At 47.4% G+C, this 25,501-nt stretch overlaps 1 protein-coding gene across 2 annotated transcripts in view; it reads left to right on the top strand.

The window, feature by feature from the left end:
* Positions 1 to 15,267: 15,267 nt before the first annotated feature.
* The window catches only part of LOC115088282 (heat shock factor protein 2-like), a 131,973-nt gene continuing 121,739 nt past the window's right edge, over positions 15,268 to 25,501 (top strand). The window contains exon 1 of one of the 2 annotated variants that reach the window (XR_003855741.1): positions 15,268 to 15,540. Coding sequence is in view for 1 of the 2 variants with exons in the window: in XM_029596407.1 (XP_029452267.1) it covers positions 15,448 to 15,540 (93 nt within the window). In the remaining variant the exon portion in view is untranslated. The remainder of the gene's footprint in view (positions 15,541 to 25,501) is intronic. The other variant, XM_029596407.1, reaches the window with a different exon arrangement.

The raw sequence follows: 25,501 nt of genomic DNA, 5'->3' as shown, positions 1-25,501 counted from the left end.
CGGCCTATGTAGAGGCAGGCAAGCCTCCACCGCTACAAGTCAAGGCCCATTCCACTAGAGCCCAGGCAGTGTCCTGGGCAGAAACAAAGATGCTATCACCCACCGAGATCTGTCGGGTAGCGACATGATCCTCCATTCACACCTTCGCCAGATTCTACCGCCTGGATGTTCAAGCTCGGGAGGACACAGCATTCGCAAGGGCAGTACTAAGTGGGCCACGGCAGCCTCCCACCCGGTTTGGGAGTAGCTTTTGTACATACCATTGGTCCTGAATCCATCTGCTACACGCTAGGAAATGGAGAAATTGCTTACCTGATAATTTCGTTTTCCTTCGTGTAGACAGATGGATTCAGTATCCCACCCACAGCTGCCGCTATGCACGAAAACCTCAGGAGTCAATTCCTGAGAGCAAGACAAACACAGTAAGCCATGCTTCCCTTCAGCTAGGACACCCATAGTTACTGGGTATCGGCGTTTCTCGGTTGAGGGCACTGGCGGTCTCCAGCTATAGTCCACGTCAACCAGTTCAAGTTGATTACGTTTCTCAAGATATTCAAGTTAAAAAAAAAGTTAACCAAGTTAATCAAATTATCCAGACATACATATATCCACAATTGCTTTGTGAGGAGAATACTAAAAAGCAGAGCTTCCTGCACAGGTATATGTACTGGTGCTGACGTCAGATTGAAATCTGACTCTGTCTCCAACTGCTATCAGGAGCACACTATACCCATTGGTCCTGAATCCATCAGTCTACACTAAGGAAAACGAAATTATCAGGTAAGTAATTTCTCCACTTTGACACATTACATCAATCTTCTCAAGTAAGTGCAACTCTCCTCTTATTTCAATTGTTAAAACTTTCAAGTACGCATGGGGAAAAAGAGGAAAGGAATTGTATGTGTGTTTCCCTCCAACCCTACAGTACCACCTTTAAGTTCCCAGCCAACTATTGAAGGTTTTATGCAACCAATTACTACCAGCACACCTTCAGGAATGTTGGGAATTGGCCTAGAGTCATCTATGCCTGCATCCCCTGGGAATTCCATCTCCCTGCCACCAAACCAGGACTCTATTTTTAGCAGATCCGCAGGAGGGTCAACGGCAGCCAAATGGAGTTGCATTAGATCCTCCAAGGAAGGGGGATACTGCTATATTGAATCCCCAGACAAATATTGAATTGCCTGAAAAACCATCGGTGATAACCCTGGAAACACTGTGGACTGCAATAAAAGGCCTAGAAGCCTCTTTAGGGGTTAAAATTGAAAATATTAATAAATCTGTTGGCATGATTCAATCTCAGGTCCAGGGGCATGACACTGCTATTAAGAAAAATATTGAATCTTTAACTAAATTGGAGAAACATTGTGACAATTTGGGGAAAACTGATTTGGCATTGATAAAAGGCCAAGAGATCAACTCATGTAGATTAGAAACTTTAGAGAATTACTCCAGAAGATTAAATTTAAGGATATTAAATTTCCCTAAATCATCAACTATCACTCCCATTGAAATGTTAAGGAAATTTTATGCCAAGACACTTAAGGTATCTCAAGAGTCTATTCCCCCTATAACAAAAGCATTTTATATTCCTGTAAGACCTACTGAAAATCAAAGTTCAGAACAGACATTATAAGGTTAAGATCAACAGGGAGGAATCTCAATCAATCAACTGCAACCTGGGAGTCCCACAAGGATCGTCACTTTCTCCAACTTTATTCAATATATACCTGCTCCCACTCTGCCAGCTCCTCCGCAATCTAAATTTAATCCACTATTTATACGCTGACGACGTTCAGATTCTGATTCCAATTACGGTTTCACTTCATAAAACTCTGGACTACTGGAACTCCTGCCTACAAGCCATCAACAACCTGCTGACTAGTCTCAATTTGATTCTCAATCAAAACAAGACAGAGTACCTACTCATTTCCCAAGATGGAAACCACCCACTACCCATCACAAACCTCGCCTCCCAATTAATCCTTTCCCCCCAAGTCAGAAACCTGGGTGTCATTCTAGATAACCAAATGAACTACAGATCTTTCATCAATAACATCGTAAAGGATGGATTTTTCAAACTACAAACCCTAAAAAGATTGAGACCCCTCCTTCATTTTCAAGATTTCCGATCAGTTTTACAAGCAATCATTCTCACAAAAATTGACTACTGCAATTCACTACTACTCGGCCTCCCCGCTAATTCCACAGATGTTGCAAAACGCGACAGCAAGGATTCTAACCAAGACAAACAAGAGAGCCCATATAACACCCATCCTGAAGAACCTACATTGGCTTCCTATCAAATTCAGAATTCTTTTCAAAGCCCTCTTTATCAATCCACAAGGCAATACATAATATCACACCACTCGAACTCAAGATCCCTCTGCAACCTCGCACTTCCGCCAGACCAGTGAGACAAGCATATAGAAACAATTTACATGTCCCACCGATTAAGTCAGCTTTAAGCAAAAGAGCTTTCTTCACAGCCGGTCCCAAACTTTGGAACTCTCTTCCATCAGACCTCAGACTAGTGCACTGCCCTATCCTTTTTAAAAAAAAGACTCAAGACCTGGTTGTTCAACCAAGCATTCTCCTAACTTCAGTATTTTATTAGAACTCTAACCAATGATCCCTCTTCATTGGTAACCCCCCCAAGAGAATCGCTCTTTATTTATTTGCTATTTATGTCTATGCAGTCCAATCTTAAAAACCTTGCCTTAATTTTAACATCTGTTCTTAACTCCAGCCTACATTAGGCTCCACAACTTTGAATTTGTTATTATCCCCAGTTATTTGCATCCAAGTTCAATCTCCCTGTTTATTGTAAGACAACACTTTTGTCATGGTTATTGTTTATAATGTAAACCGACTTGATTAGTAATTGTTACTGGAAAATCGGTATATAAAAGTGCTAAATAAATAAATAAAGTAATTCCCCTATACAAGTAAACGTATTAGAAAATTTGACTGATTTTCTACAAGACTCTCAAAGTAATATTGAGAGTCGTGCCACATTATTAGTAGTGTTTGCCCTTGAACCAGATAAAATATGGACAATGAAATTGTTCTTTCAGGCTTCAGAGAAAACGTTTCTGGGCCAACAAATTACAATATTTCCGGACCTTGTTAAACCTACACAGATGAGACGGAAAACATTCCTATTGAAAAAACAACCTGTATTAGATTTAGGTGCTACTTTTTTGTTGCAATATCCTTCCAAATGTTTGATAAAATTAAGTTCTACTAAATATATTTTCTTTGATCCAGATCAACTGGAAGGTTTCTTACAGAATAGGATAACCCCTACAAATATCTCTTCATAAATGTATTATCACACGTGTTTATTGGAATAAGAAAAATAGCTGATATTGATTATAATACTGGTTTATTTCCTAATCTCTATAATAAGTATATTAACAGTCCCCAGTTGAGGTCTCTTTTGAACTAATGTTTCCTAGTTTATTGTAAGTAAACAAGAAACTGTTACATTCTTCTAAATGTTCAATATTTCATTTAAGTCAATGTTGTTGGCTATAAATTGTAAAACTTTTAAAATAAAGAATTAAACAAAAAAAAAAAAACCAAGTCAGGGTACCACCAGAATCACTCTGCCTGGATGAAGTTCGATGCAACGCAACACTCTCCCTATAAGACACCACAGGGGAAACACAGCAACAGCCCTGTTGACCACATCTAAACAAGGGCGTCAATGCTCTCGGAGCCGGCCTCTCTCCTGTGACTGAAAAATCGAGCCACCTTCACATTTCCTGGAACCTCCATGAGGTCCAAGCTCGACCTGCCCCATCTGCCCTGAATCAGGGCAAAGGCCTCCGCTGACAACACCCACTCCCTGGGATCTAGCCGCTGCCTGCTGAGATAGTCCGCTTGCACGTTGTCTCACATGCGATGCCGCTAGTCTTGCTAGATGGTTTTCCGCTCAAACAAACAAGTCTTGCGCCACCCTGATGATTATGCGCCACCATCATCACATTGTTAGAAAACACTCACACTGACCTCTTTGAATGAGCAGGAGGAAGGCAAGCAAGGCTTTGTGAACTGTTCTGGTCTCCAAACGATTGATGGACCAGGACGCCTCTTCTGGTGATCACAACCCCTGGGCTATTCTGCCTTGACAAATTGGCCCCCATCCTTTGAGGCTGGCATCTGTGGTCACCACCACCCAGTTGGGTCCTTCCAGGTCCATTCCCCTTTCCAGATTGCTTCGAGACAGCCACCACAAGAGACTGGATCTGGCATCCCCCTGAAGCAGCAAAGGAAGCCGAAGTTCCTCCAAAAGCGGATTCTACCTGGATAAAAGAGCTCTCTGCAGGGGTCGCATGTGAGCAAAGGCCTATGGAGCTAACTCCGGCGAAGAAGACATAGAATCCAGGACCTGCAAACCAAAAACTGAAGAAGATGAAGTACCTGAATCTGCAACTTGACCACTCTCTCTGAGATCAGAAACACCTTCCCTATCCGGGAATCGAACTGAGCCCCCAGATATTGGGACGGCTCCAAATGACTCTTTTCCAGATTTGTCACCCAGTCCAATGAGTCCAGGAACTACATGACCTGGTGAACTGGATGACGACACTCTGCTTCTGACTTCACCCTGATGAGCCAGTCGTCCAGAAACGGATGCACCAGTATCCCTTTCCTCCTGAATGCAGCCACCACGACCACCATCACCTTTGTGAACAAGTGCGGCGCTGTTGCCAACCCAAAGGGAAGGGCTAGAAAAATGCTCTCTGAGAACCATAAATCTCAGGAACCTCTGGTGATTGTCCCTTATGGGAATATGGAGATAGGCCTCCGTCAAATCCAATGAGGCCAGAAACTCCCCTTTGCGTACTGCTGCTATTACTGTCTGCAATGCTTCCAGTTGAAAACTGGGCACCTTGAGGGCAGCATTGACCTTTTGAAGATTGAGAATGGGCCGAAACATCACCTCATTCTTGGGAACCTTGAAATATACAGAGTTACCTTCCTTGTTCCCTTTCCTGAAGGTGTACCGGAACCATGGCTCGTAGGAGACAAAGACATTGCAAAGTATCCCGCACCGCCTCCCTGTTGGAATGGGAGACTCAGCGGGAGACCATAAAGGCATCCCTGAGCGGCCGAGAAAATTCTAAAGTGTAGCCATCTCTTATCACCTCCAGCACCCACTGGACTGATGTGATCCTGGTCCACACCTCGTGAAAGAGAGACAGCCTCTCGCCGACAACCTTCAGAGAGGAGTGGACCAGCCTGCCTTCATTGGCCAATTTTATTTCCACCTCCCCCTTGGTCCTGAGGTTGTCTATGCTGCGGCCAAAAAGACTGCTGCCTGCCCGATCCCTACCTTTGCGCTGAAGACAAGGCAAAATCTTCTTGTATCTTGAAAACGAGCACACGGGGGAAAGAACTTGGTGGATTTCTTGTCCTTGGGTAACGTATTGCCCTTCAATTCCCCCACCTGCTTCATGAGTTGCTCCAGATCCTCTCTGACAGCAACTTGACCCATCCGCTGAGCAATTTTGCAACCACAACAGCCTCTGCACCATCACCGCAGAGACCATATTCCTGGAAGAAGTCCAAATCATGTTGTAAAGGGCATAGGCCACACCCACCTCCAAACGGGCAGCCTGAATGAACTCCGCTGTTGTCCCTGGCACCTTCCCATGCGCCTTCTGCACCCAGCACAACCAGGCTTTCTGCATCAAACTCCTGCAGACCACCGCCCAAAGGCTCAAGGCCGAAACCTCAAACAGCCTCTTCAACATAACTTCCAGCTTCCGATCTTGGATATTCTTTAGAGCGGCCAAACCTGCCACCAGGATGGTTGTCTTCTTGGTCACTGCGGACACCATCGCATCCACCTTGGAAATCTTCCAAGACTCCAGCATTTGCTCCGGCAAGGGATATAACTTAGCTATCACCCTAGATACCTTCAGGCCCGCTTCGGGAGATTCCCACTCCCGATCCACCAACTTCACCTTCTTGGGCAAAGGAAAAGCCATAGGGGGTTCCCGCATCCCCTCTAGGACCAGTTTCACCCCCTCATTGTCTGAATCTTCCTGCGTGAACATAATCCCCAACTCCTCCAGCACCTGGGGAATCAGTGGACCTAGTTCCTCCCTGCAGAATATTCGTATCACCTGAGGGTCATTACCTTCCCCAATCGGGACATCGTCCACGTCCTGCATAGGATCCACTAAATCACTGACTGGGTCCTTGTCCGGGTCCAATGGACCTCCCTGCTGCTGATCGGGCACATCCGACTCCTCCGACTTGTTCCCGTCTTCAGCTGTGCATCATCCCAGTCCAAGGAGAAGCAAGATCCTTCCAGAGCCTGCCGGCTCCCCCCCCCCCCCCCCAAGACTTCTTAGCCACAGGGGACTTTCTGGGAAGTGGCCACCTGAATCCTGTCTATTTCTTGGCCAAATAGGCCTTATGAAGAAGCAGGACAAAATCCTCTGAAAATTGCTCTGAATAAGAAGAAAACCGATCCTGCCCATTGTCCCCCTGGCCTCCCCGTCCCTTCCCTACCACCAGCAGGACTTAAATCAACAGGAAATAGCGGGGGAGTCCTGAGGCTTAGGAACAGCCTCCTTGCTCCTATCATGTGCTTCAAAATGACCGCTGGGTCCTCGGACCCCCCCCCCCCCCCTCGGGTTCCTGCAGCACCAGCCCAGCCAACCTCATGCTCCGACCATCCCCCAAGGGTCCCACGGAGGTCCCAATCCCACACGAGGCACGCTCTGTGCAAAACACGGTTGCACTGAGGTGAATCCCTTTTAAACCACTGCCGCGACAGCTTTTCCCGTGCTGAGTGGGCATTGGCCAGAATCCTGGTTGAGCCTAAAACTAGCCCCTGCCGCTGAGAAAACACCGCTGGCGAAGCATTCCCGATGCTGAGCGAGCACCTGGCCCAACAATCAGGAGGTTTCTGTCCTCACTTACCCTGCCCTGTCTCCTGCCAGCCCGGACGACCAGTGCTTCTCCAGCTACTTTCACTGTCTTTTTTTTAAAGGCACAATCACAGATAAAAGAAACAACCAGCGACAAGCAAGGAAACCACAAAGAAAAAAGGTCTATTTCCCTGCTTCTGGATGGCAGAAGGGAGCAGACACTGGAGGTGAGGACCCAGAAAGGGGGGGGGGGGGTGAGGAAACCAGGACTCCAGCCTTTCAGCCCCTCCCCCAACAGATAAGGGCTGAGATAGCTCAGGGATCATCAGCCCCCCCCCCCCCCCCTCCAATCCCACCAAGGGATGGCCCATCAAGGAACCCAACACCTCAAGGAGCCTTCCAGGAGTCTTCCTTCTCTTCTTTTTTTTTTTTTTTCTTTTTTAATCAAAACTCCAGACTGCAGGTTTGCACCTCTACCATCTGCTGGAAACAGAGAAATACTGAGGGACTGCAGGTGGCACTCTTGGATATGTAGCAGTGCCTCAAGTTTTTGTTCTCTGTCTCCATCTGCTGGTAGGGATGCAAAACCCACTTGTCTGGACTGATTTGGGGAGGATAAAAATGATTTTGAAATGCTCTCTTGTGATTGGGTACTCGCCGATAGAGACAGGCTGAGGCAGCGGCGGCAATTTTTGTTTTCGCGTGCCTTCCCGTCGTGTTCTGTCACTGTACGTCAAGTTAAGTAAATATTTTACCGGAAGATTATCGCTATCCCGGTTGTTATTATTTTGCCCGCCCCCCCCCCCCCCCCCATTACCTGTGAGCACTAAGAATTTTGTTGGTGCTCCCGCCGACCATGAGCAAGCGCGCCATGGACCGTTCGTCCTACGCTGGAGTGTCGTGCCCCCCCCCCCCCCCCCCCCCCCCGTTGTTTTGCCTCTGGCTCCCTCAGCTTGCTCAGGCAGTCTCCGCTGCGTGGCCCCGACGGGTCTCCTGCCCTGCAGACCTCCTCCCAGCACCCACTGCCTCTTTCCCCCCTCCCCCGCTCCCCATGTCTGGGCCAACTCCGGCGAAAGCAGCCCAGAGTCAGCTGAGGTCGAGTGTGAGGCTCCTTCCCCCTCCCCCAAGTACCCGCCCATTGTCGTGATTCCGGGCCCGGAGGTGGAGATCTCTTTGAATGCCTTGAGCAGGGATATCTTCCTGCTCGAGGGCTTCAGCCCTGAAGCAGGTGGGGTGCGGCAGCTCTGGGAGTGGCCCCCTCCCACCCCCTCCCCCAGGCGGGGTTGACTGCACCATGTTCCATGACAACCACCCACATAAGAAATTAGGCACCAGGGGTGGCCGTGTGCTTTAGGAGCAAACGTAAAAACCCACATTCAGTGCCCTTACCAGGAGTTTTGAAAGCGCCCCCCCCCCCCCTGGGCAAGAGCTCATCCAGGGAGCATGGCCCTTCGCTTGCACGTGGCCCAGAAAGTAAGGGAAGACTCGGCGGTCCTGCCGTACACGCGGCATTGCCCCCCCCCCCCTAGTGTTGGGGTGCCCCCAGCGCTTAGGGTGCTGGTATCAGCCAGTGAGCAACTCATGAACCTGGCACACCAAGCCAGAGGCGCCAGGCGAAGGGGTGCCAATTGCAGAGAAGCCAGCGCTCGAGGGGTAGGTGAGCTAACTGCATTAGAGCAGACCCCCGCCTACGAAGGAATATTAGATGGGCAGTATGGCTTTGGGGGATGGCCGGTGTAGGACGCCCCCAGACAGGTCCCCCCGAGATGGTCGGTGAGGGTTTAGTAAGCATTAGTAGGGGCACTAGGATGGTCGGGCACTGCGGTAAGGTCCCCACCACCTCTCGAAAGCAGGCAGGGCAAATGGCGGGAATCATGGTGCAGCAACGTGGAATGGGATGGGGCAGTCTTCTTTTTCAGAGACAGTGGAGGATGAGCGGCTAGGGACATTTCACCAGGAAGCACGGAGGGATCGTGAGTCTCCCGTGGACCGGCGCGGAGGTTTGGGGAGCAGATATCGGTCTTCAGCACAGCAGCCAGCCGCTGGCAGTGAAGACATAGAGATGCAAGATTTCGGTAAGCATGAACAGGAGATGGCAAGTGCCATGCTGGCACAGGGGAAAAGAAAGCGTTTGGCACAGGTTCCCAGCTCCTCATCCTCCGCATCAGGTTCCTCTAGTTCTTCCGATTCAGGGCCAGTATATAGGTCAGTTTTGGAAGAGGGCCCGAAGCAGGAGGCAGGGCATGCAGCAGTCGCACCCTTGTCGGAATTATGGAAGGGTGTTCCGAGGAGGCTCAGAAAGCGCATACGTAAGAGGAAAGTATGTTAACATTTTCAGGTTGCTGGAGGGCCAACATAGATCTATAAAAGGAAAGAAGAAAGGGAAGGACCTAAAATCCCTAAGAATATTGTGAATTGGGTGCGGGGTTTCTTACACTTGGCAAGCGTAATTGGGCATTATGACCCGTCCCAATATGGTCCGCTGCTTGCCTACGCAGACAACATTGTTGGGGCTTTCAGGGACTACGATGGTTGGGCTTGGCTCAACTACGAGGAAAAGTTCCGAGATAAGATGGTGGGCAACCGTTACATGTCGTGGGGTAGCCAGGATATCCATTTGTGGCTCACACAAATGACCATTAAGGGGGCACATTTTAGCAAGGGTGGGGGCGGTGTAAGCAGTGGTTCGGTAGATGCATAGGCGCCAGGAGGAGGGGGTGGAGCATCCAATTCCTTTCGAGCCACTGGGCAGGTCACCAAACAGGTCTCGGGAGGCAAAGCCACAGCAGGGGGAAATGACATATGTTGGCGGTTTAATAAAGTCGCCTGCCTTTTTCCGGACTGCAAATTCCAGCACATTTGTTCCATATGCAACGGGTCCCATCCTGCCACAAAATGTTCGCAAGGGGTTGGGTTGCCCCTTTCAAAAGGGGGAAAGTGAGGCTATCCTACATATCAAAGCTGAATCTCTGATTGTGCTCCAGGAATTGTGGAGGTGGCTTCAGCTTTACCCTTCGGCCGATCTAGCGGGATTCTTATACTGGGGATTTAGGGAAGGTTTTTATCATTCAATATGAGGGCCCGGGGACAGGGGGAAGTGGGAGGAACGCAAGGTCAACATCTGTTTATGCTGATATTGCCAGGGACAAAATTGATTTGGAGATCCAGTTAAGTAGGAGAGCCGGTCAGTTCCTCCATCAGCCATTTGCTCGAATGCATCTGTCACCACTGGCTGTCATCCCAAAGAAGGCCCCAGGCAAGTTTTGACTGATCCTGAATCTATCGTCCCCGAAGGGTGCTTCAGTAAATGACTTCATTCCTCCAAGTTTCTGTTCAGTGAGATACGTGTCGTTCAACAGAGCAGTGTCGTTAGGCAAGCAAGGAAAGGTGCAATGTTAGCAAAGGCGGACGTTGAATCGGCTTTTCGGTTATTGCCTATTCATCCCACGTGTTTTCATTTGTTGGGTTTTTGTTTTGAAGGACACTATTTCGTTGACCGTTGCTTACCTATGGGTTGCTCGGTTTCATGTGCCTTTTTTGAGGTATTCAGTTCTTTTCTGCACTGGGTGGTGGAACAATGCACAGGAAGCGAGGGGTTGCTACACTACTTAGATGATTTTTTGTTTGTAGGGCCAAGTCAGTCAAACCTTTGCCAGATGCAGCTAGATGGGTTCATACAAGTGGCATGGAGTTTGGGTGTGCCCATTGCCCATGAAAAAACGGAAGGTCCAGTAACACAACTCACCTTCCTGGGCATTGAATTGGATTCATTTAACATGGTATCGCATTTGCCAGCAGACAAAGTTGAGAAGCAGAAAAGTTTGGTGCAGTTAGTGAAAGGGGCAAAAAAGGTGACACTGAGACAGATGCAATCACTGATAGAGTCGCTTAATTTCGCCTGCCAAGTGATTCCTATGGTTAGAGCATTTATTCATAGGTTGTCTTCCGTCACCGTAGGCGTGCACACAGGTCACCATTACCTTAGAGTGCCCCGTAGGGTGAAAGATGAGTTGGGCGTGTAGGCAACATTTTTTGAGTCCTTTAATGGAGTCTGTATCATGCAGGACGCGAAAGTATTGAACCAGGCGTTATTTGGATGCGGCAGGGTCTTGTGGTTTTGGGGTATATTTTCAAGGGCAGTGGTGTGCAGAGCCATGGCCATTGTCATGGGTGGGAGTAGGCATCACTAAAAACATCACGTTCCTGGAATTGTTTCCCATCATGGTAGCGTTAAACATCTGGGGGGAGCGGCTCGCTAATAAACGAGTAGCTTTTTGGTGCGGCAACCTGGGAGTGGTACAGGTCATTAATAGACAGTCGGCCAAATGTAATTCAGTGTCCCTTTTGTTAAGGGAGCTAGTGTTCAGTTGCTTGACATGGAATGTGCACGTGACCGCTAAGCACGTCTCAGGAGCCAGAAACCTGATTGCAGATGCCCTTTCTCGTTTTAAGTGGCAGATCTTCAGGGAGCTTAATGACCACGCTGCTACAGGTCGAGCATCTGTGGATGCTCGACCTGTAGCAGCGTGGTCGTTAAGGAAATCCATAGCCCCCGCCACCTGGGCATCGTATGTTGGGGGCTCTGGGGTAGTGACTAGATTCATGTGGCAAAATGGATGGTGGGGGGGGGGGGGCCCCGCGGCAGAGCCAGCAATGGTACAATTTATCCTGTGGGCGAGGGATAATGGATATTCTCAAGCAACCGTGCGTTCCCAGATATCAGGGTTCACATTTTTCCAGAAGTTAAGGGGCTGGGGCAATCCCGCATTACGTTTTGTAGTGAAACGCATGTTAGGGGGATGGGCCAGGGAAAGGTGCAGGGGGAGTGATAAGCGGTTGCCCATCAGATATGGAGATCTCGTGGCAATTGTTGGGCGACAACGGACAGTATGTTGGTCCCAATACAAGGTTTTGCTGTTTCGCGCGGCTTTTGTCATGGCGTTCTTCGGGGCCATGCGACTGCGGGAACTGGTGGCCAGTTCAAGGCAGAATTTGCAGGATACAGGTTTAAGAACAAGTTTTATATTTATAAATGATCTGGAAAGAAATACGACGAGTGAGATAATCAAATTTGCAGATGACACAAAATTGTTCAGAGTAGTTAAATCACAAGCAGATTGTGATAAATTGCAGGAAGACCTTGTGAGACTGGAAAATTGGGCATCCAAATGGCAGATGAAATTTAATGTGGATAAGTGCAAGGTGATGCATATAGGGAAAAATAACCCATGCTATAATTACACGATGTTGGGTTCCATATTAGGTGCTACAACCCAAGAAAGAGATCTAGGTGTCATAGTGGATAACACATTGAAATCGTCGGTTCAGTGTGCTGCGGCAGTCAAAAAAGCAAACAGAATGTTGGGAATTATTAGAAAAGGAATGATGAATAAAACGGAAAATGTCATAATGCCTCTGTATCGCTCCATGGTGAGACCGCACCTTGAATACTGTGTACAATTCTGGTCGCCGCATCTCAAAAAAGATATAATTGCGATGGAGAAGGTACAGAGAAGGGCTACCAAAATGATAAGGGGAATGGAACAACTCCCCTATGAGGAAAGACTAAAGAGGTTAGGACTTTTCAGCTTGGAGAAGAGACGACTGAGGGGGGATATGATAGAGGTGTTTAAAATCATTAGAGGTCTAGAATGGGTAGATGTGAATCGGTTATTTACTCTTTCGGATAGTAGAAAGACTAGGGGACACTCCATGAAGTTAGCATGGGGCACATTTAAAACTAATCGGAGAAAGTTCTTTTTTACTCAACGCACAATTAAACTCTGGAATTTGTTGCCAAAGAATGTGGTTCGTGCAGTTAGTATAGCTGTGTTTAAAAAAGGATTGGATAAGTTCTTGGAGGAGAAGTCCATTACCTGCTATTAAGTTCACTTAGAGAATAGCCACTGCCATTAGCAATGGTTACATGGAATAGACTTAGTTTTTGGGTACTTGCCAGGTTCTTATGGCCTGGATTGGCCCCTGTTGGAAACAGGATGCTGGGCTTGATGGACCCTTGGTCTGACCCAGTATGGCATTTTCTTAAGTTTAGTGTGGATCTCTAGTACAGTCGTTAAGTTTTGTATCCATCGTTCTAAAGTTGACCAAAGGGGCAGAGGACATATGGTAACTATGATACAGGCCAGAGATCTGGCAGTGTGTCCGGTGCAAGCTGTTCAGGATTACATAAGATTAAGGCCTGCAGTTTCGGGGAATTTCTTAGTGCATGAAACTGGGAAGCCATTAACGGCTTTTCAATTTTCAGCAGTTTTAAAGCGGGTGGTGCATGGTTTGGGCTGGGATGTTAGTCGCTACACGGCTCATTCTTTTCGGATCAGGGCGGTGACTTCAGCAGCAGAACGGGGATTTACTGAGCAAGCAATTCAAGTTGTAGGCAGGTGGAGATCCAAGGCCTTCACCTTATACGTCAGGAAATAGAGGTTAGAGATGCACAGCGGGCTGGAGTTTTACTAAAAAATTTAATTTTGTTTTCACAGAATTACGGGGGGTCTCTCGCGGGCATGAATGTGCTTGAGTTGTGGGCCATTCATTCGTCCATTGGGCTCATCAGCGGGCACTAAAGTGACTTTAGGGGGAACACCTCACGTTGGACGACAAAGGATGGAAGATACAGTGGTTCAGCATTAGGGGAATGAAATGGGGGAAATTGCTATCCTTCCTGCAAGAGCGAGTTCTTGAGTGGGGTTGTCTGAAACTTTTGATCGTTCATTTAGGTGGCAACGATGTAGGGAGTTGCTCTTGTCGGGAGCTGGGTATATGTGATGAAGAAGGATTTCGCGGTCATATTAAACAGAATGCCCGCAACCAGGGTGGGGTGATCGGATATCATAGTTAGGTTCTCCCAGAAAAAGAATCCTTTATGGACGAGAGGAATGGCCAAATTGAACAGACAGATAGGTAGATGGATATTGCAGCAGGGGCCATTTTGGGTGAGGCACCAATGGTCCTGGGAGGGTTTGGCTGGATTGTTTAGATGCGATCACGTACGCCTCTCAGACGTAGGCATTGATTTGTTTAATAATGCCTTGCAGGAGGGATTTGAGCAGTGGATTGTGTAAAAAAAAAAAAAAAAAAAAATGGGCCGCAGTTGGGGGGGAACAAGATCAACCGAGGTCAACTTGTTCAGTGGCAGTAAACCCAAGCCCAAGGTTGTTAAGTAATTGTGATTTACTGTAAAGGGGTATTTGGGTGGGGAGAATTTTGTGTAGTTTGGGGGCTGCTACATGAGCTGGCTGACGAGCAAGAGGGGGGCCGATGCTCAAGGCTGCGTGCTTACTTCCGTTGGGACGAGGCAGGGTAAGCCAAGTGATGGACAATGCCTAGTCCTTCCACTGCAGCGTGGTGGGGAGTATTTGGCTTTGGAGGGGTGGGGTAAATGGGGGGGGGGGGGGGGTGTTTGATTTTGTTAAATTGTCGGGCTCGGGTACTGGTTATAATAAACTGCGGCCTTTTAGTAACCCAAATTATGGTACTGTCTTTTGGAAGCGCGTCTCCGCTCTCTGTTACAAGCTTTTGCAAGCTGGCCAGGTACTTGTAATCTGGATTGGCTAATAGTGGAAACAAGATCCTAGCCTTTTTGGACCTTTTGGTTTGAGCTAGTATGGCCACTCTTATGTTCTTTTTTTTTTACTGACAATTTTTATTAGGTTATGAAATACACAACAGAGTATACAACGCAGCAAAGCACAAGAAGTCAACACATCAGAAACAATAAGGAAAAATCTGCATCGTGTGGCCACTCTTATGTTCTATGTCTTATTTCCTGTACCTCTCTTTATTTTTCTCTTCTTGCAGCATCCATCCCTCTCTACCTTTCCCCTTCCTCCAGTAATTGCCCCCTGCCTCTTCCTCCCTTCTTCTAATATCTCTCCTCTAATAACTTTTCCCCCATCTCCCTCCTCATTACTTAAGTAGTGTAGGAGCCCATTCTCTGGAAAAACTGGCAGCATTGTAGACATCCACTTAGCTACAGGAGCCTAGACATACTTAATTTTTCTCGATTTTTGCAGTACTTATTTATTTGAGGAGCGTAATAAATAAATAAATAAAATATAGCCCAGGCTCTGTATGCACCGCTTCTCATTCAAAAAAAGAAGGCAATGGAAGCAGTTTAACACTAAAGCTGATTGTCGGCTTTAGCATGAACGACCTGCTCCGGCCCAGCTGTGATTGCCTCCCTGGTTCCCCTGTGCGCTCGCTGCCGTGCGGGACCTGACGTAAGATGACCCCCTACGCTACGGTCCCTTTACGCTACGCACGTAGAGGCAGTGTTTGCGTAGCGTGGTTTTAGGACAGTGGCCGCTCTTTGCTGAACGGTGGTTCGTCGGGCTCGCGCTCTGCTTCTGGTCAGCTGTTCTTTACGCTCCTGACGTGGGTTGGTGGGAGGCGGTGCTAGGGTGCTGTGGGCTCGGGTTGGGTCCGCGCTTTGCTGGATGGTTACTCGCCGGGCTCGCGCTTTGCCTTCGTTCCGCCGCTATTGTTGCTGCGCTTCCCTCGCCCCCAGGGCGGGTTCGCCGCCGAATCCCACGGCACGATGAAGCAGAACTCGAACGTGCCGGCCTTCCTGAGCAAGCTGTGGACGCTGGTAGAGGACGTGGATGCCAACGAGCTCATCACTTGGAGTCAGGTTGGTGCCGGGCCGCGGAGCCCGAGCCTCCCGGGGAGCTACAAATAACTTCTTGGCGCCTGCTTTGTGCGCGTTTCCCTTCCCGGGGAGTTGCGAGCTTGGCCTCCCGGACTGTGCGCCCGCCGGAGGTCGCTATAGGCCCCAGACCCTCGGCCCTGTAGACAAGAAAGCGGCGCAGCTCTATGTTCTTATATATTTTTCGAGGGGAATCCGAGCTCTGTCCCCAGTGAAAGTGTGAAGAGAATTTATCAGTGTGAGAGAGGGATTTGAGATACATTTTAAGTTGAATCGTTATTTGTTTTATAAAACTGTGATGTAGAAGCGGGTCACTTTTTCACGGAATTGGTGTATGCAGGAGCCTCGCTGGGGCCTGTCTCGATGCGGAATCTCAAGCAGTGCCTGCTGCCCCTCGGTTCCTTTGCTTAGTCTTTGGCGTAGAGGCATTAAAACAACTTGAACGATTCTTTCTGTCGCTAGATAAGGCGACTCCAAAATGATTTTCATGACTACGGGCTGCTCCCTGCAGTATGCTAGAAAAATAATAAGGACGTGAAAAGTTCCAAACATCGTACAAAAAGGACAGAAATTACAAGAGGCGAATGGTACCTTATAGACCAGTGGTTCTCAACCAGTGTGTAAAATAGTAATGCTTTCTAGAACAACTACATGGGCTTGCTGTTTGAGGAGAGTGCAGAGTAAGGAGCTGGTACTTAAAATTCCTCATCACCGCTCCTTGTTGCTGCTTTTCCCTCAACCTTGGCAGTCACTGCCAACATCAATCCAAGCCAGAAATGTTGCAGGCATGTTGAATCCTGCCCCGCCATCCTGCCCCGCCTAGCGATATTAAGTCGGAGGAACCAAAAATGTAAAAAAAAAAAATACATATGTAAAAAAATGTGCCGTCTGGTTAGGAGAACTGATGCTCAATTTTAACAGCGTCCGTTTTCCTAACTGATGGTTGTCTGATGGTTCAGAAAACAGACGCTTGTAAAATTGAGTGTTGTTTCCTGAACCCCTTGACAGAACCACCTCTCCTGGGCCAAGAAGGAGCTAGGGCCACGTAATTGTCCCTAGCGCCTCTTTTTAGTGTGATCCCTCGTTTAAATATAGGATCGCGTGCCCAGGAGAGGTGACTGGGCGCGCTTTGGGAGAGGGGGTGCGCAGCATGGAGCACCTGTTCTCTCACGATCCTTACTGAATTGGCCTGTTTGTTTTTCCAATAGTAAGTGTACTGTATTCTATATTTGCAGTCTTGCTTTTTCATAGGTGAGGTTGTTACTGTTCAAGTCCTGGGTGTTAGTACTCTTATGGTATGGCTGGTATGCTATATAATTTCTAAATGGCTTTATAGCAGGTTTGCATGTTATTTCACAAAGTGGCTGGTAGGGAAGGGATTTTGAAGTACTATTACTGAGGGGTTATCATAATTTGAATATATTTTTTGTATGGTGAGTTGAAAGGGGAAACTTCCTAACTCTGCTCTGTATAAACTCCAGAAGAGGTCAGAATTTTCTGAGATTGACAGTGAAATGCATGAGAATTTATATCGAAAAACCGTGTGCTGCATATGCATATCAGTCCCAGATTTCTCACTGATGCAGTAAGCAAAGATTACAATTTTTGTGAAAAAAATTACATGTAATATTTTATAAGCAGTTATTGAAATCAAAGAATGTTATCTTTCTCCTGCATCATTTTCAATAATAAAAAATGTAAGACTTTTTTTTTTATAGCTGTTAAATGTAATGTGCAATATGTCATGCACATGAGCATCATCTATCAGGTGTGTCATGATGGAAAAAAGGTTGAGAACCACTGTTACACATTAAGGCTGTGAACCTAGTGTTGAATACAATGGAATAAACCAGTACTACCCAAAATGATGTGCTTATTTAACAAAAAAGGACCATCATACTAAGCACTACTGGTATTGATGAACATACCTTTGTTGCTTTGTTTAATCATCAGTCCAAAGTCTATTTTTATATAGATATATTTTTCTTTGCAAATAAAAGCATTTAAATCACCCATTCAATGTGGTTGCCTTCCTCATAGCATGTACTTATCTATTTTTTTGTCTCTTGATATGTCCCTTGTAGACTGTAGACAATCTTCTTTAAATCCAGGTTTGTTTTCAAGATGAATTCAATATTGTTACCCTTACCGGATACCCTCTCTTCATAATGTTTCGAATAGTCAGTCTGCGTCAGGTGTATCTTTCATTGGAATTTCTCAGATTCCTTTACATATAAACATTTGAACCACCGGATGTGTCATGTTCGATTCCATGCATAAAAACATATCTATTTACATATATGTAGTGTTCCCTCATAAGCAAAAAATAAGGCCAAATTTTAAAACTGCCGCGCGCGTAAAACTCAGGATTTAAGCACGTGGCTGGGCCCTGCGAGTGCGCGTATTTTGAAAAGGGCCCGGCCTTGCACATAAGTCCCAATTCATGCACAAGTGCCAGGCCCTGAAAAAGGGGTGGGCTGGCCGGGACAGCAGCCATTAACTGCTGCCCCGGGAAGCGTTCACTTGGCAACCGGCCAGCACATGCAAACTACTTCTGCTCAGGAGGAGCAGTAAGTGGGAAAAATAAAATATTTCTGGTAGATAGGTAGAAGTTAGGGGTCGGGGTGAAGAGGGGAAAGGAAAGGAAGGTTAGGCAAGGGGATAGGGAAGTTCCCTCCCAGTCTGCTTATTAATTGGAGCGGACTGGGAGGGAACGGGGGAAGGCCCGATTGCATCACCGCGCATTATTTATTGAAATTCAACCCGCCTGCGGCCAATGGATTTTATAACATGCGCATGCATGGGTACGTACATGTTTTATAAACCTACCCCTAAGTGTATCAAACTTAGTGTAAAGTCCCTAATTAATTGATAATGTTAATAGTGTGGCGCAATGAAAATGCAGGCATTTAAAACAGAATATCCTCTGTAGAATGCTAATAGCTGTATTAATCTTGGAGAAAATTGGAATCTTTTTTTTTTTTTTTTTTGTTAGTGATACAATGGAATACATCTTACATTTACCTCTTGAAAGCTGATATAGTTAATGAACAAGGTAGGGTGTGGGAAGGGAGAAATCTGGGATCCTAAAATTTGGCATCTCACTGTGCGCAAGGGCTACTCCCAGCCACTGGGTGGAGTGCTTTGACCCTTGGCTGAACAGAAACAGAGGATGGAGGAGAGATGAGAATAAAGAAAGGGCAGGGGCTGGAGGGTAGGCAAAATCATAGAAAACAGATGAGAAGATTGGGTGGCAAGGAGGGAGAAGTAAATTTATAAGGAACATTTTTTTCCCCGTCTCCAAAACTTGTTTGTTTTTTTTTTTTGGCTGGTGCGTAAGTTTTCTCTCTTAATATTTTTGGCAATAGGGAAAGGCCTTTTGTACCTAATAGACAAAAGCCTGGTCTGTCCAAAGCACTTGGTTACGCAAACCTAAATAAGATTCCGTATGTTTAATTGGCCTGGTTTGCCTAGAGAGATTTCATATGCACAATAAATCGGGCCAGTGGAGCGCACTGTTAGCCCGGGTTTGGCTGCGCGTTTGACGCGCTAGCTTTACCCCTTTTACAGTAAGGGGTAGTAGCGCGTCGAAAACATGTGGCCAACCCCCCCCAAACTAATAGCGCCCGCAACATGCAAATGCATGTTGGCCCTATTATTCCCGCGCGATCCAGAAAGCAAAATGTGCAGCGAAGTCGCACATTTTACTTTCAAAAATTAACGCCTGCCAAAAGGCTGGTGTTGATTTCTGCCGGTGCCGGGGAAGTGTACAGAAAAGCAGAAAAAACTGCAATATTAAGTCGGAGGCCCCAAAATTAAAAAAAAATTAAAAATTAAAAAAAAAAAATTAAAAATCGGCCCACGGGTCGGAAGACGGACGCTCAATTATGCCAGCGTCCGTTTTCCGAACCCGTGGCTGTCAGCGGGTTTGAGAACCGACGCCGGCAAAATTGAGCGTCGGCTGTTAAACTCGCTGACAGCCGCCGCTCCTGTCAAAAAAGAGGCGCTAGGGACGTGCTAGTGTCCCTAGCGCCTCTTTTTACCGCGGGCCCTCATTTGCATACTAAATCGCGCACACAGGAGAGTGGCCTGTGTGCGCATCAGGAGAGCGGGCTATCGCCTCGGAGCGCCCACTCTCCCGCAGGTTTTACTGTATTGGCCTGTGTGTAATTTAAGATCTGCTACCATACTGGTTGGAAATAATACTTGTAAGGGCTGTATTACAGAATGAGTACCAAAGTCACAAAAACTGATGGTATCCCACATAACTATGGTGTGATTTGCATAGGAAGAAAGGGGAGAGTACAGGGAGCTTTAACTTCAACCTGTGCTTATTTTATAAGTGGTGATCGTGCATACTCTTGTTTACTTCAGAATTGGGTGGGAAGTTGCTATTAAGGTTCTGTAATAACCAGCCATCAGACACGTAATGATCCTATTACCTGAATGGATTAGGAATGTATGTGCAGTATCCAAAACTGATTCCTGGCTTTCCTTCTTCATTGACCCATTTTCCCCCCTTCTCTTATCCTTGGTGACTTTAACCTCCATGTTGGTGACCTCTCTAACTTCTTCATTTGATTTCAGACTGCTCTACCACCTTTACTCACCAACATGGCCACTGCCTTGACCTAATCTTTTCTTCCAACTGCTGTCTCTCGGACTTCGCCACCTCTTCCGATATGACCATCATTTGATAACTTTCATATTAAACCACCCTCCCCCACAGACTCGTCCAGTTACTACTTGCACTGTTAGGAATCTCCAAACTGTTGACCCTTGCATCTTTTCTACTGCTGTTTCATCTCTCCTTACCTTTCCTCCACAGCTTTGTTTGAATCTGTTGATGAAGCAGTTTGTTCTTACATCACTATTCTGTCTTCATCCTTAGATACTCTTACTTCTCCTCTTATCCGTCCTGTAAGGTGCACTAAATCCCAGCCTTGGCTCATCCCCAGAATTTGCAACCTATGTTCCCGCTCTGCAGAACATCTCTGGCTAAAATCCTGTGCCCATGCAGATTTCATTCACTAATTCATGCTGACCACTTTCCAGTATGCTATTGCCCTTGCCAAACAAGCCTACTATGTCCATTTAACAAACTCTTACATCTCTTTTTCCACTTTCAATTCCCTCCTCAAACTTCCCTTGCCTCCCTCCTCCCTTTCTCTCTCTGCCCAGACTACTTCCATGACAAGATTCACAAAATTAGTCTTGAGTTCTCAACTATTTCACCTTTACCAGCCTCTCCTCCATGTCTTTCCACTACCCTTCCCCTTGCCACCACCACTCTCTCTCCTCTTTTCCTGAAGTCACAGTGGAGGAAATTGCTCGTCTTCTCTTCCTCCAAACTCACTACTACTACTTCTTCTTCTGATCCTGCCCCTGCCCAGTTTCTCAGCTCCATCTCCACTGCAGTCATGCCTTCTATCTGTTGCATCCTCTGTCACATCCTTAAGCTATCACTCTCCTCTGCTACTGTTCCTGCTGCCTTCAAATGTGCTGTAAACATACCACTCCTTAAAAAACCCTTACTGGATCCTACCTGTCATGCCAACTATCGTCCCATATCCCTTCTCCCTTTTGCCTCTAAATTACTTGAACGTGCTGTTCACCACCTTTCTTAACTTTCTTAAATCTTAAGCCATTCTCGATCTATTCCAGTCTGGTTTTTGTCCTCTACCTTCAACTGAAACAGCCCTTGCCAAAGTTTCCAGTGACCTGTTTATGGCTAAAGCCAAAGGTCTTTAGTCTGTCCTAGTCTGTCCTTTATCTTCCTTGACCTGTCTACTGCTTTTGACACTGTTAATCACCATTTATTCCTTGATAATCTGTCCTCACTTGGATTTTGAGTCTCCGTCTTGTCTTTATCTTCTTACCTCTCCCGTTGCACTTTTAGCGTTTCCTCTGGTGGTTCCTCCTCTACTGCCATTCCACTATCAATTGGTGTGCCTCAGGGCTCTGTCCTGGGCCCTCTTCTCTTCTCACTATATACTAATTCCCTTGGTGCTCTGATTTCCTCTTATGCCTTTCAATACCATTTTTATGCTTATGACATTTTTATGCTTATCAATTTATACCCGCCATGTTCCTATCTTACTTCGGTTGAGCCCCCTCCCAGTTTTTTGCTCCCTGTTAATTGTATTTCTGTTCTCTAGTTCCATGTAAATATGGTGTTCTCACGAAGTCTATAAAAGCCTTTAAATAAATAAAATGACTCCCAGATCTACCTTTGTACACCAGAAATAGCCACTGCTATTACTAGCAACAGTAGCATGGAATAGACTTGGTTTTTGGGTGCTTGCCAGGTTCTTGTGGCCTGGATTGACCACTGGGCTTGATGGACCCTTGGTCTGACCCAGTATGGCATGTTCTTAAATTTCACCAGAAATCCAGTCTCGAATGTCGGCCTGCTTGGCTGACATTGCTATCTGGATGTCCCACCTCCACCTTAAACTCTGCATGGCCAAGACGGAACTCCTTATCTTTCCCCCCAAGCTCACCTCCGCTACTTCTCCTCTTCGTCTGTTTCTTGTGGATAACATTTTATTTATTTTTATACAAGCACATTAGAAGCCGTTAAAACGGGCCTACATTAAACAGTTTTTTTTTGGATCATTTCCTTCCCCTCATGCTCCCTCCCACCTCCCCACTCTCTCCCCTCAGTCACTCCTCTCTCTCACCCCCTCCCTCTCTCCCCAGTCTCCTATCTCCCTACCTCTATCTCCCCCTCTCCCCTCAGAGTCCACGTCCTCCTCCCGCCTCCCTCAGTCAGGTCACTACTCCTCCTCCCCCTGAGTCAGCCTCCTCTCTCCCCTCCCTCCCTCCTCCCCTGAGTCACTCCGCTCTCCCCTCTCCTCCTCGTCCCGTCCTCCCACTCCGTCCCTCCTTCCTCCCTCTCGCGTCCCCTCCTCCCCCAGTACTCGGGGGGGGTGGGGGGGTGCCCCACCTCCCCCTCCTGAGTCACTCCTCTCTCCCCCCTCCCTGAGTCACTCCTCTCTCCCCCCTCCCCTGAGTCACTCCTCTCTCCCCCCTCCCCTGAGTCACTCCTCTCTCCCCCCTCCCCTGAGTCACTCCTCTCTCCCCCCTCCCCTGAGTCACTCCTCTCTCCCCCCTCCCCTGAGTCACTCCTCTCTCCCCCCCTCCCTGAGTCACTCCTCTCTCCCCCCCTCCCCTGAGTCACTCCTCTCTCCCCCCTCCCCTGAGTCACTCCTCCCTCCCCTGAGTCACTCCTCCCCTCAGTCACTCCTCCCTCCCCCTCCCCTCAGTCAGTCACTCCTCCCTCCTCCTCCCCCTGAGTCACTCCTCTCTCCCCCCCTCCCTCCCTCCCTCAGTCGATCTCCGCTGAAGACCCAGAGCGGCGGCCCGAAGACCCGGAGCGGCGGCGGCATGCGCGCGAGGGAGGGACAGACTTTTTGTCCCTCCCTCACGCGCATGCCGCCGCCGCTCCGGGTCTTCGGGCCGGTGCCGCCGCTCTTCGGGCCGCCGCTCCGGGTCTTCGGGCCGCCGCTCCCGCCGCTCCGGGTCTTCGGGTCGGTGCCGCCGCCGCTCCCGCCGCTCCGGGTCTTCGGGCCGCCGCTCCTGCTGCTCCTACAGCGCCATTTTTATTTTTAAGAGGCACACTGTGACCGACGTGCTCGCATGCGCGGTAGAGCTGCTCTCTACTGCGCATTTGCGGCACGTCGGTCAACCTTCGTTTATTAGGTTGATACCGACATTTGATTTGGCATATCACATCGGTTTTCAGACAGCGTGGATGGTGCTGGAAACTTAGTGGTCGTCCCAGTCCCATCAGCCCATAACCTTGGAGTCCTCTTTGACTCCTCTCTCTCTCTCTCTCTCCTTCTCTATGCATATCCAAAACACTGCTACAACGTGTCGTTTCTTTATGACATTGCCAAAATCTGTCCTTTTCCTTTCTGAATACACTACCCAGAACCATTATTCACTCTCTCATCTCCTCCCGCTTAGACTATTGCAAGCCATCTCTCTCCACTGCAATCTGTCCTAAATTCAGCCGCATAACTTACTTTCACAAAAGTCACTACGCTCACATAACGCCTCTTCTGAAGTCACTGCATTGGCTCCCTATCCGCTCCCACATACAGTTCAAGCTACTCTTTCTCACTAACTAATGCCTTCACTCTGCAGCACCTCACTACCTCTCCTCTTATCTCTCTACACCCCTCCTCGTGCACTCCACTCGTCAGATAAGTCATTCCTATCTGTGCCCTTCTCCTCTGTTGCCAATTCCAGCCTATGTGCTTTCCATCTGGCTGCACGAGTGCTTGGAAACGTCTTTCTGAACTGGTGCGTCATGCTCCCTCTCTTGCCATGTTTAAATTCCATCTAAAGACCCGCCTTTTTGAAGCTACTTTTAAATCTTATGCCTGATTGTCTTCTTAACTAACTTTCTTTTCTTTTTAACCATTGTCCATCTTTATGAAATACCCAGTCTCTTTGTCCTGTATGGTTTGTTTGTTTGGTTTTTTTTTATTGGATCGTAAGCTCTATTGAGAAGGGACTGTCTTTTGGTTTGTTTGTACAGCACTGTGTACGTTGTGTAGTGCTATAGAAATGTTTAGTAGTAGTAGATTCTTTGCCACTCTTTCCTTTATATGTTGTAAATGTTGCTATGAGACTCAGTTAATTGCAACCATTCTGGAAAAAGTTTCCAGTGACACAACTGATGTCCTAGTAGACATTTGTGTGAAAGTGGCTGAAGTGAGAGATATGGCCTTAGAATTCATTTTGACCTAGTGGGAAAAGAATGCTGTGTTTATCCCTGACCAATCAGAGCAAGTAATGGAGCATGTTGATTGCTTTAAGAAGTTGCTAAGTTCCACCAAGAAAAATCATGGAGCTTATGGTCATAGTTTAGTAACTTAGGGACAGAAATGGTATTTTGATGATTTTTGGCGTTTTACCAGCCTTGTTTGTTGCTTTTATGGAAAGCCAATATTGCTTGACATGTTCTGGAAATGTTGTTACTAAAGACATAAGGAGCACTCTGAAGCCCAGCCAGAAAAAGGAAATGTACAATATACGTATATAGTGAAATGAGCAGCCAGGATAAAGCAGGATAACAGGAGATTAAAGGATTTATGGAGATAAGTCTAGGTAAATGTCAGGCTTTTGTGATCCTAAAAAGGGTACAATAGTCAGGCCAATACAGAACGGTGCGCTCAGCCTAGCGCACCGTTAGCCCCCGTCTGGATGCAAGTTTTCGACGCGCTATTATTACCCCTTGTACAGTAAAGGGTAATAGCGCGAGGAAAACGCGTGTCCAACCCCAAAAAACTAATAGCGCCCACAACATGCAAATGCATGTTGATGAGCCTATTAGTTTTTCCCGCGCTATACAGAAAGTAAAATGTGCAGCCAAGCCGCACATTTTATTCTCAGAAATTAACGCCTGCCCAAAGGCAGGAGTTAATTTTGGCCGGCACCAGGAAAGTGTACAGAAAAGCCTGCTTTTCTGTACACCCTCCGACTTAATATCATAGTGATATTAAGTCTGAGGCCCCCCCCCCCCCCCCCCCCAAAAAAAAAAAAATCAGCCCGCAGCTTACGGGTTGGAAGACGGACGCTCAATTTTGCTGGCATCCGTTTTCCGAACCCATGGCTGTCAGTGGGTTTGACAACCGATGCTGGTAAAATTAAGCGTCGGCTGTCAAACCCGCTGACAGCTGCCGCTTCTGCCAATAAGGAGATGCTAGAGATGCGCTAGTGTCCCTAGCGCCTCCTTATTATCGCGGGCCCTCCTTTGAATACAAAATCGCACGCCCAGGAGAGCGGGCGTTCGCCTCAGAGCGCCGGCTCTCCTGCACATTTTACTGTAACTGCCCGATTTTTGAGGGAATTACAACCTCCCCTCAACATAGGCTTTGCTTGTTAGGCAAAGTGAACTAGGCCTTAAGCTTCTGTTATAATAAAGGTTGCTGTA

This window comes from Rhinatrema bivittatum, chromosome 3 (assembly GCF_901001135.1).
Source record: "Rhinatrema bivittatum chromosome 3, aRhiBiv1.1, whole genome shotgun sequence".
NCBI classification, from domain to species: domain Eukaryota; kingdom Metazoa; phylum Chordata; class Amphibia; order Gymnophiona; family Rhinatrematidae; genus Rhinatrema; species Rhinatrema bivittatum.
Note: the sequence above shows the minus strand (reverse complement) of the source record. Positions and strands in the feature narration are given on the sequence as shown.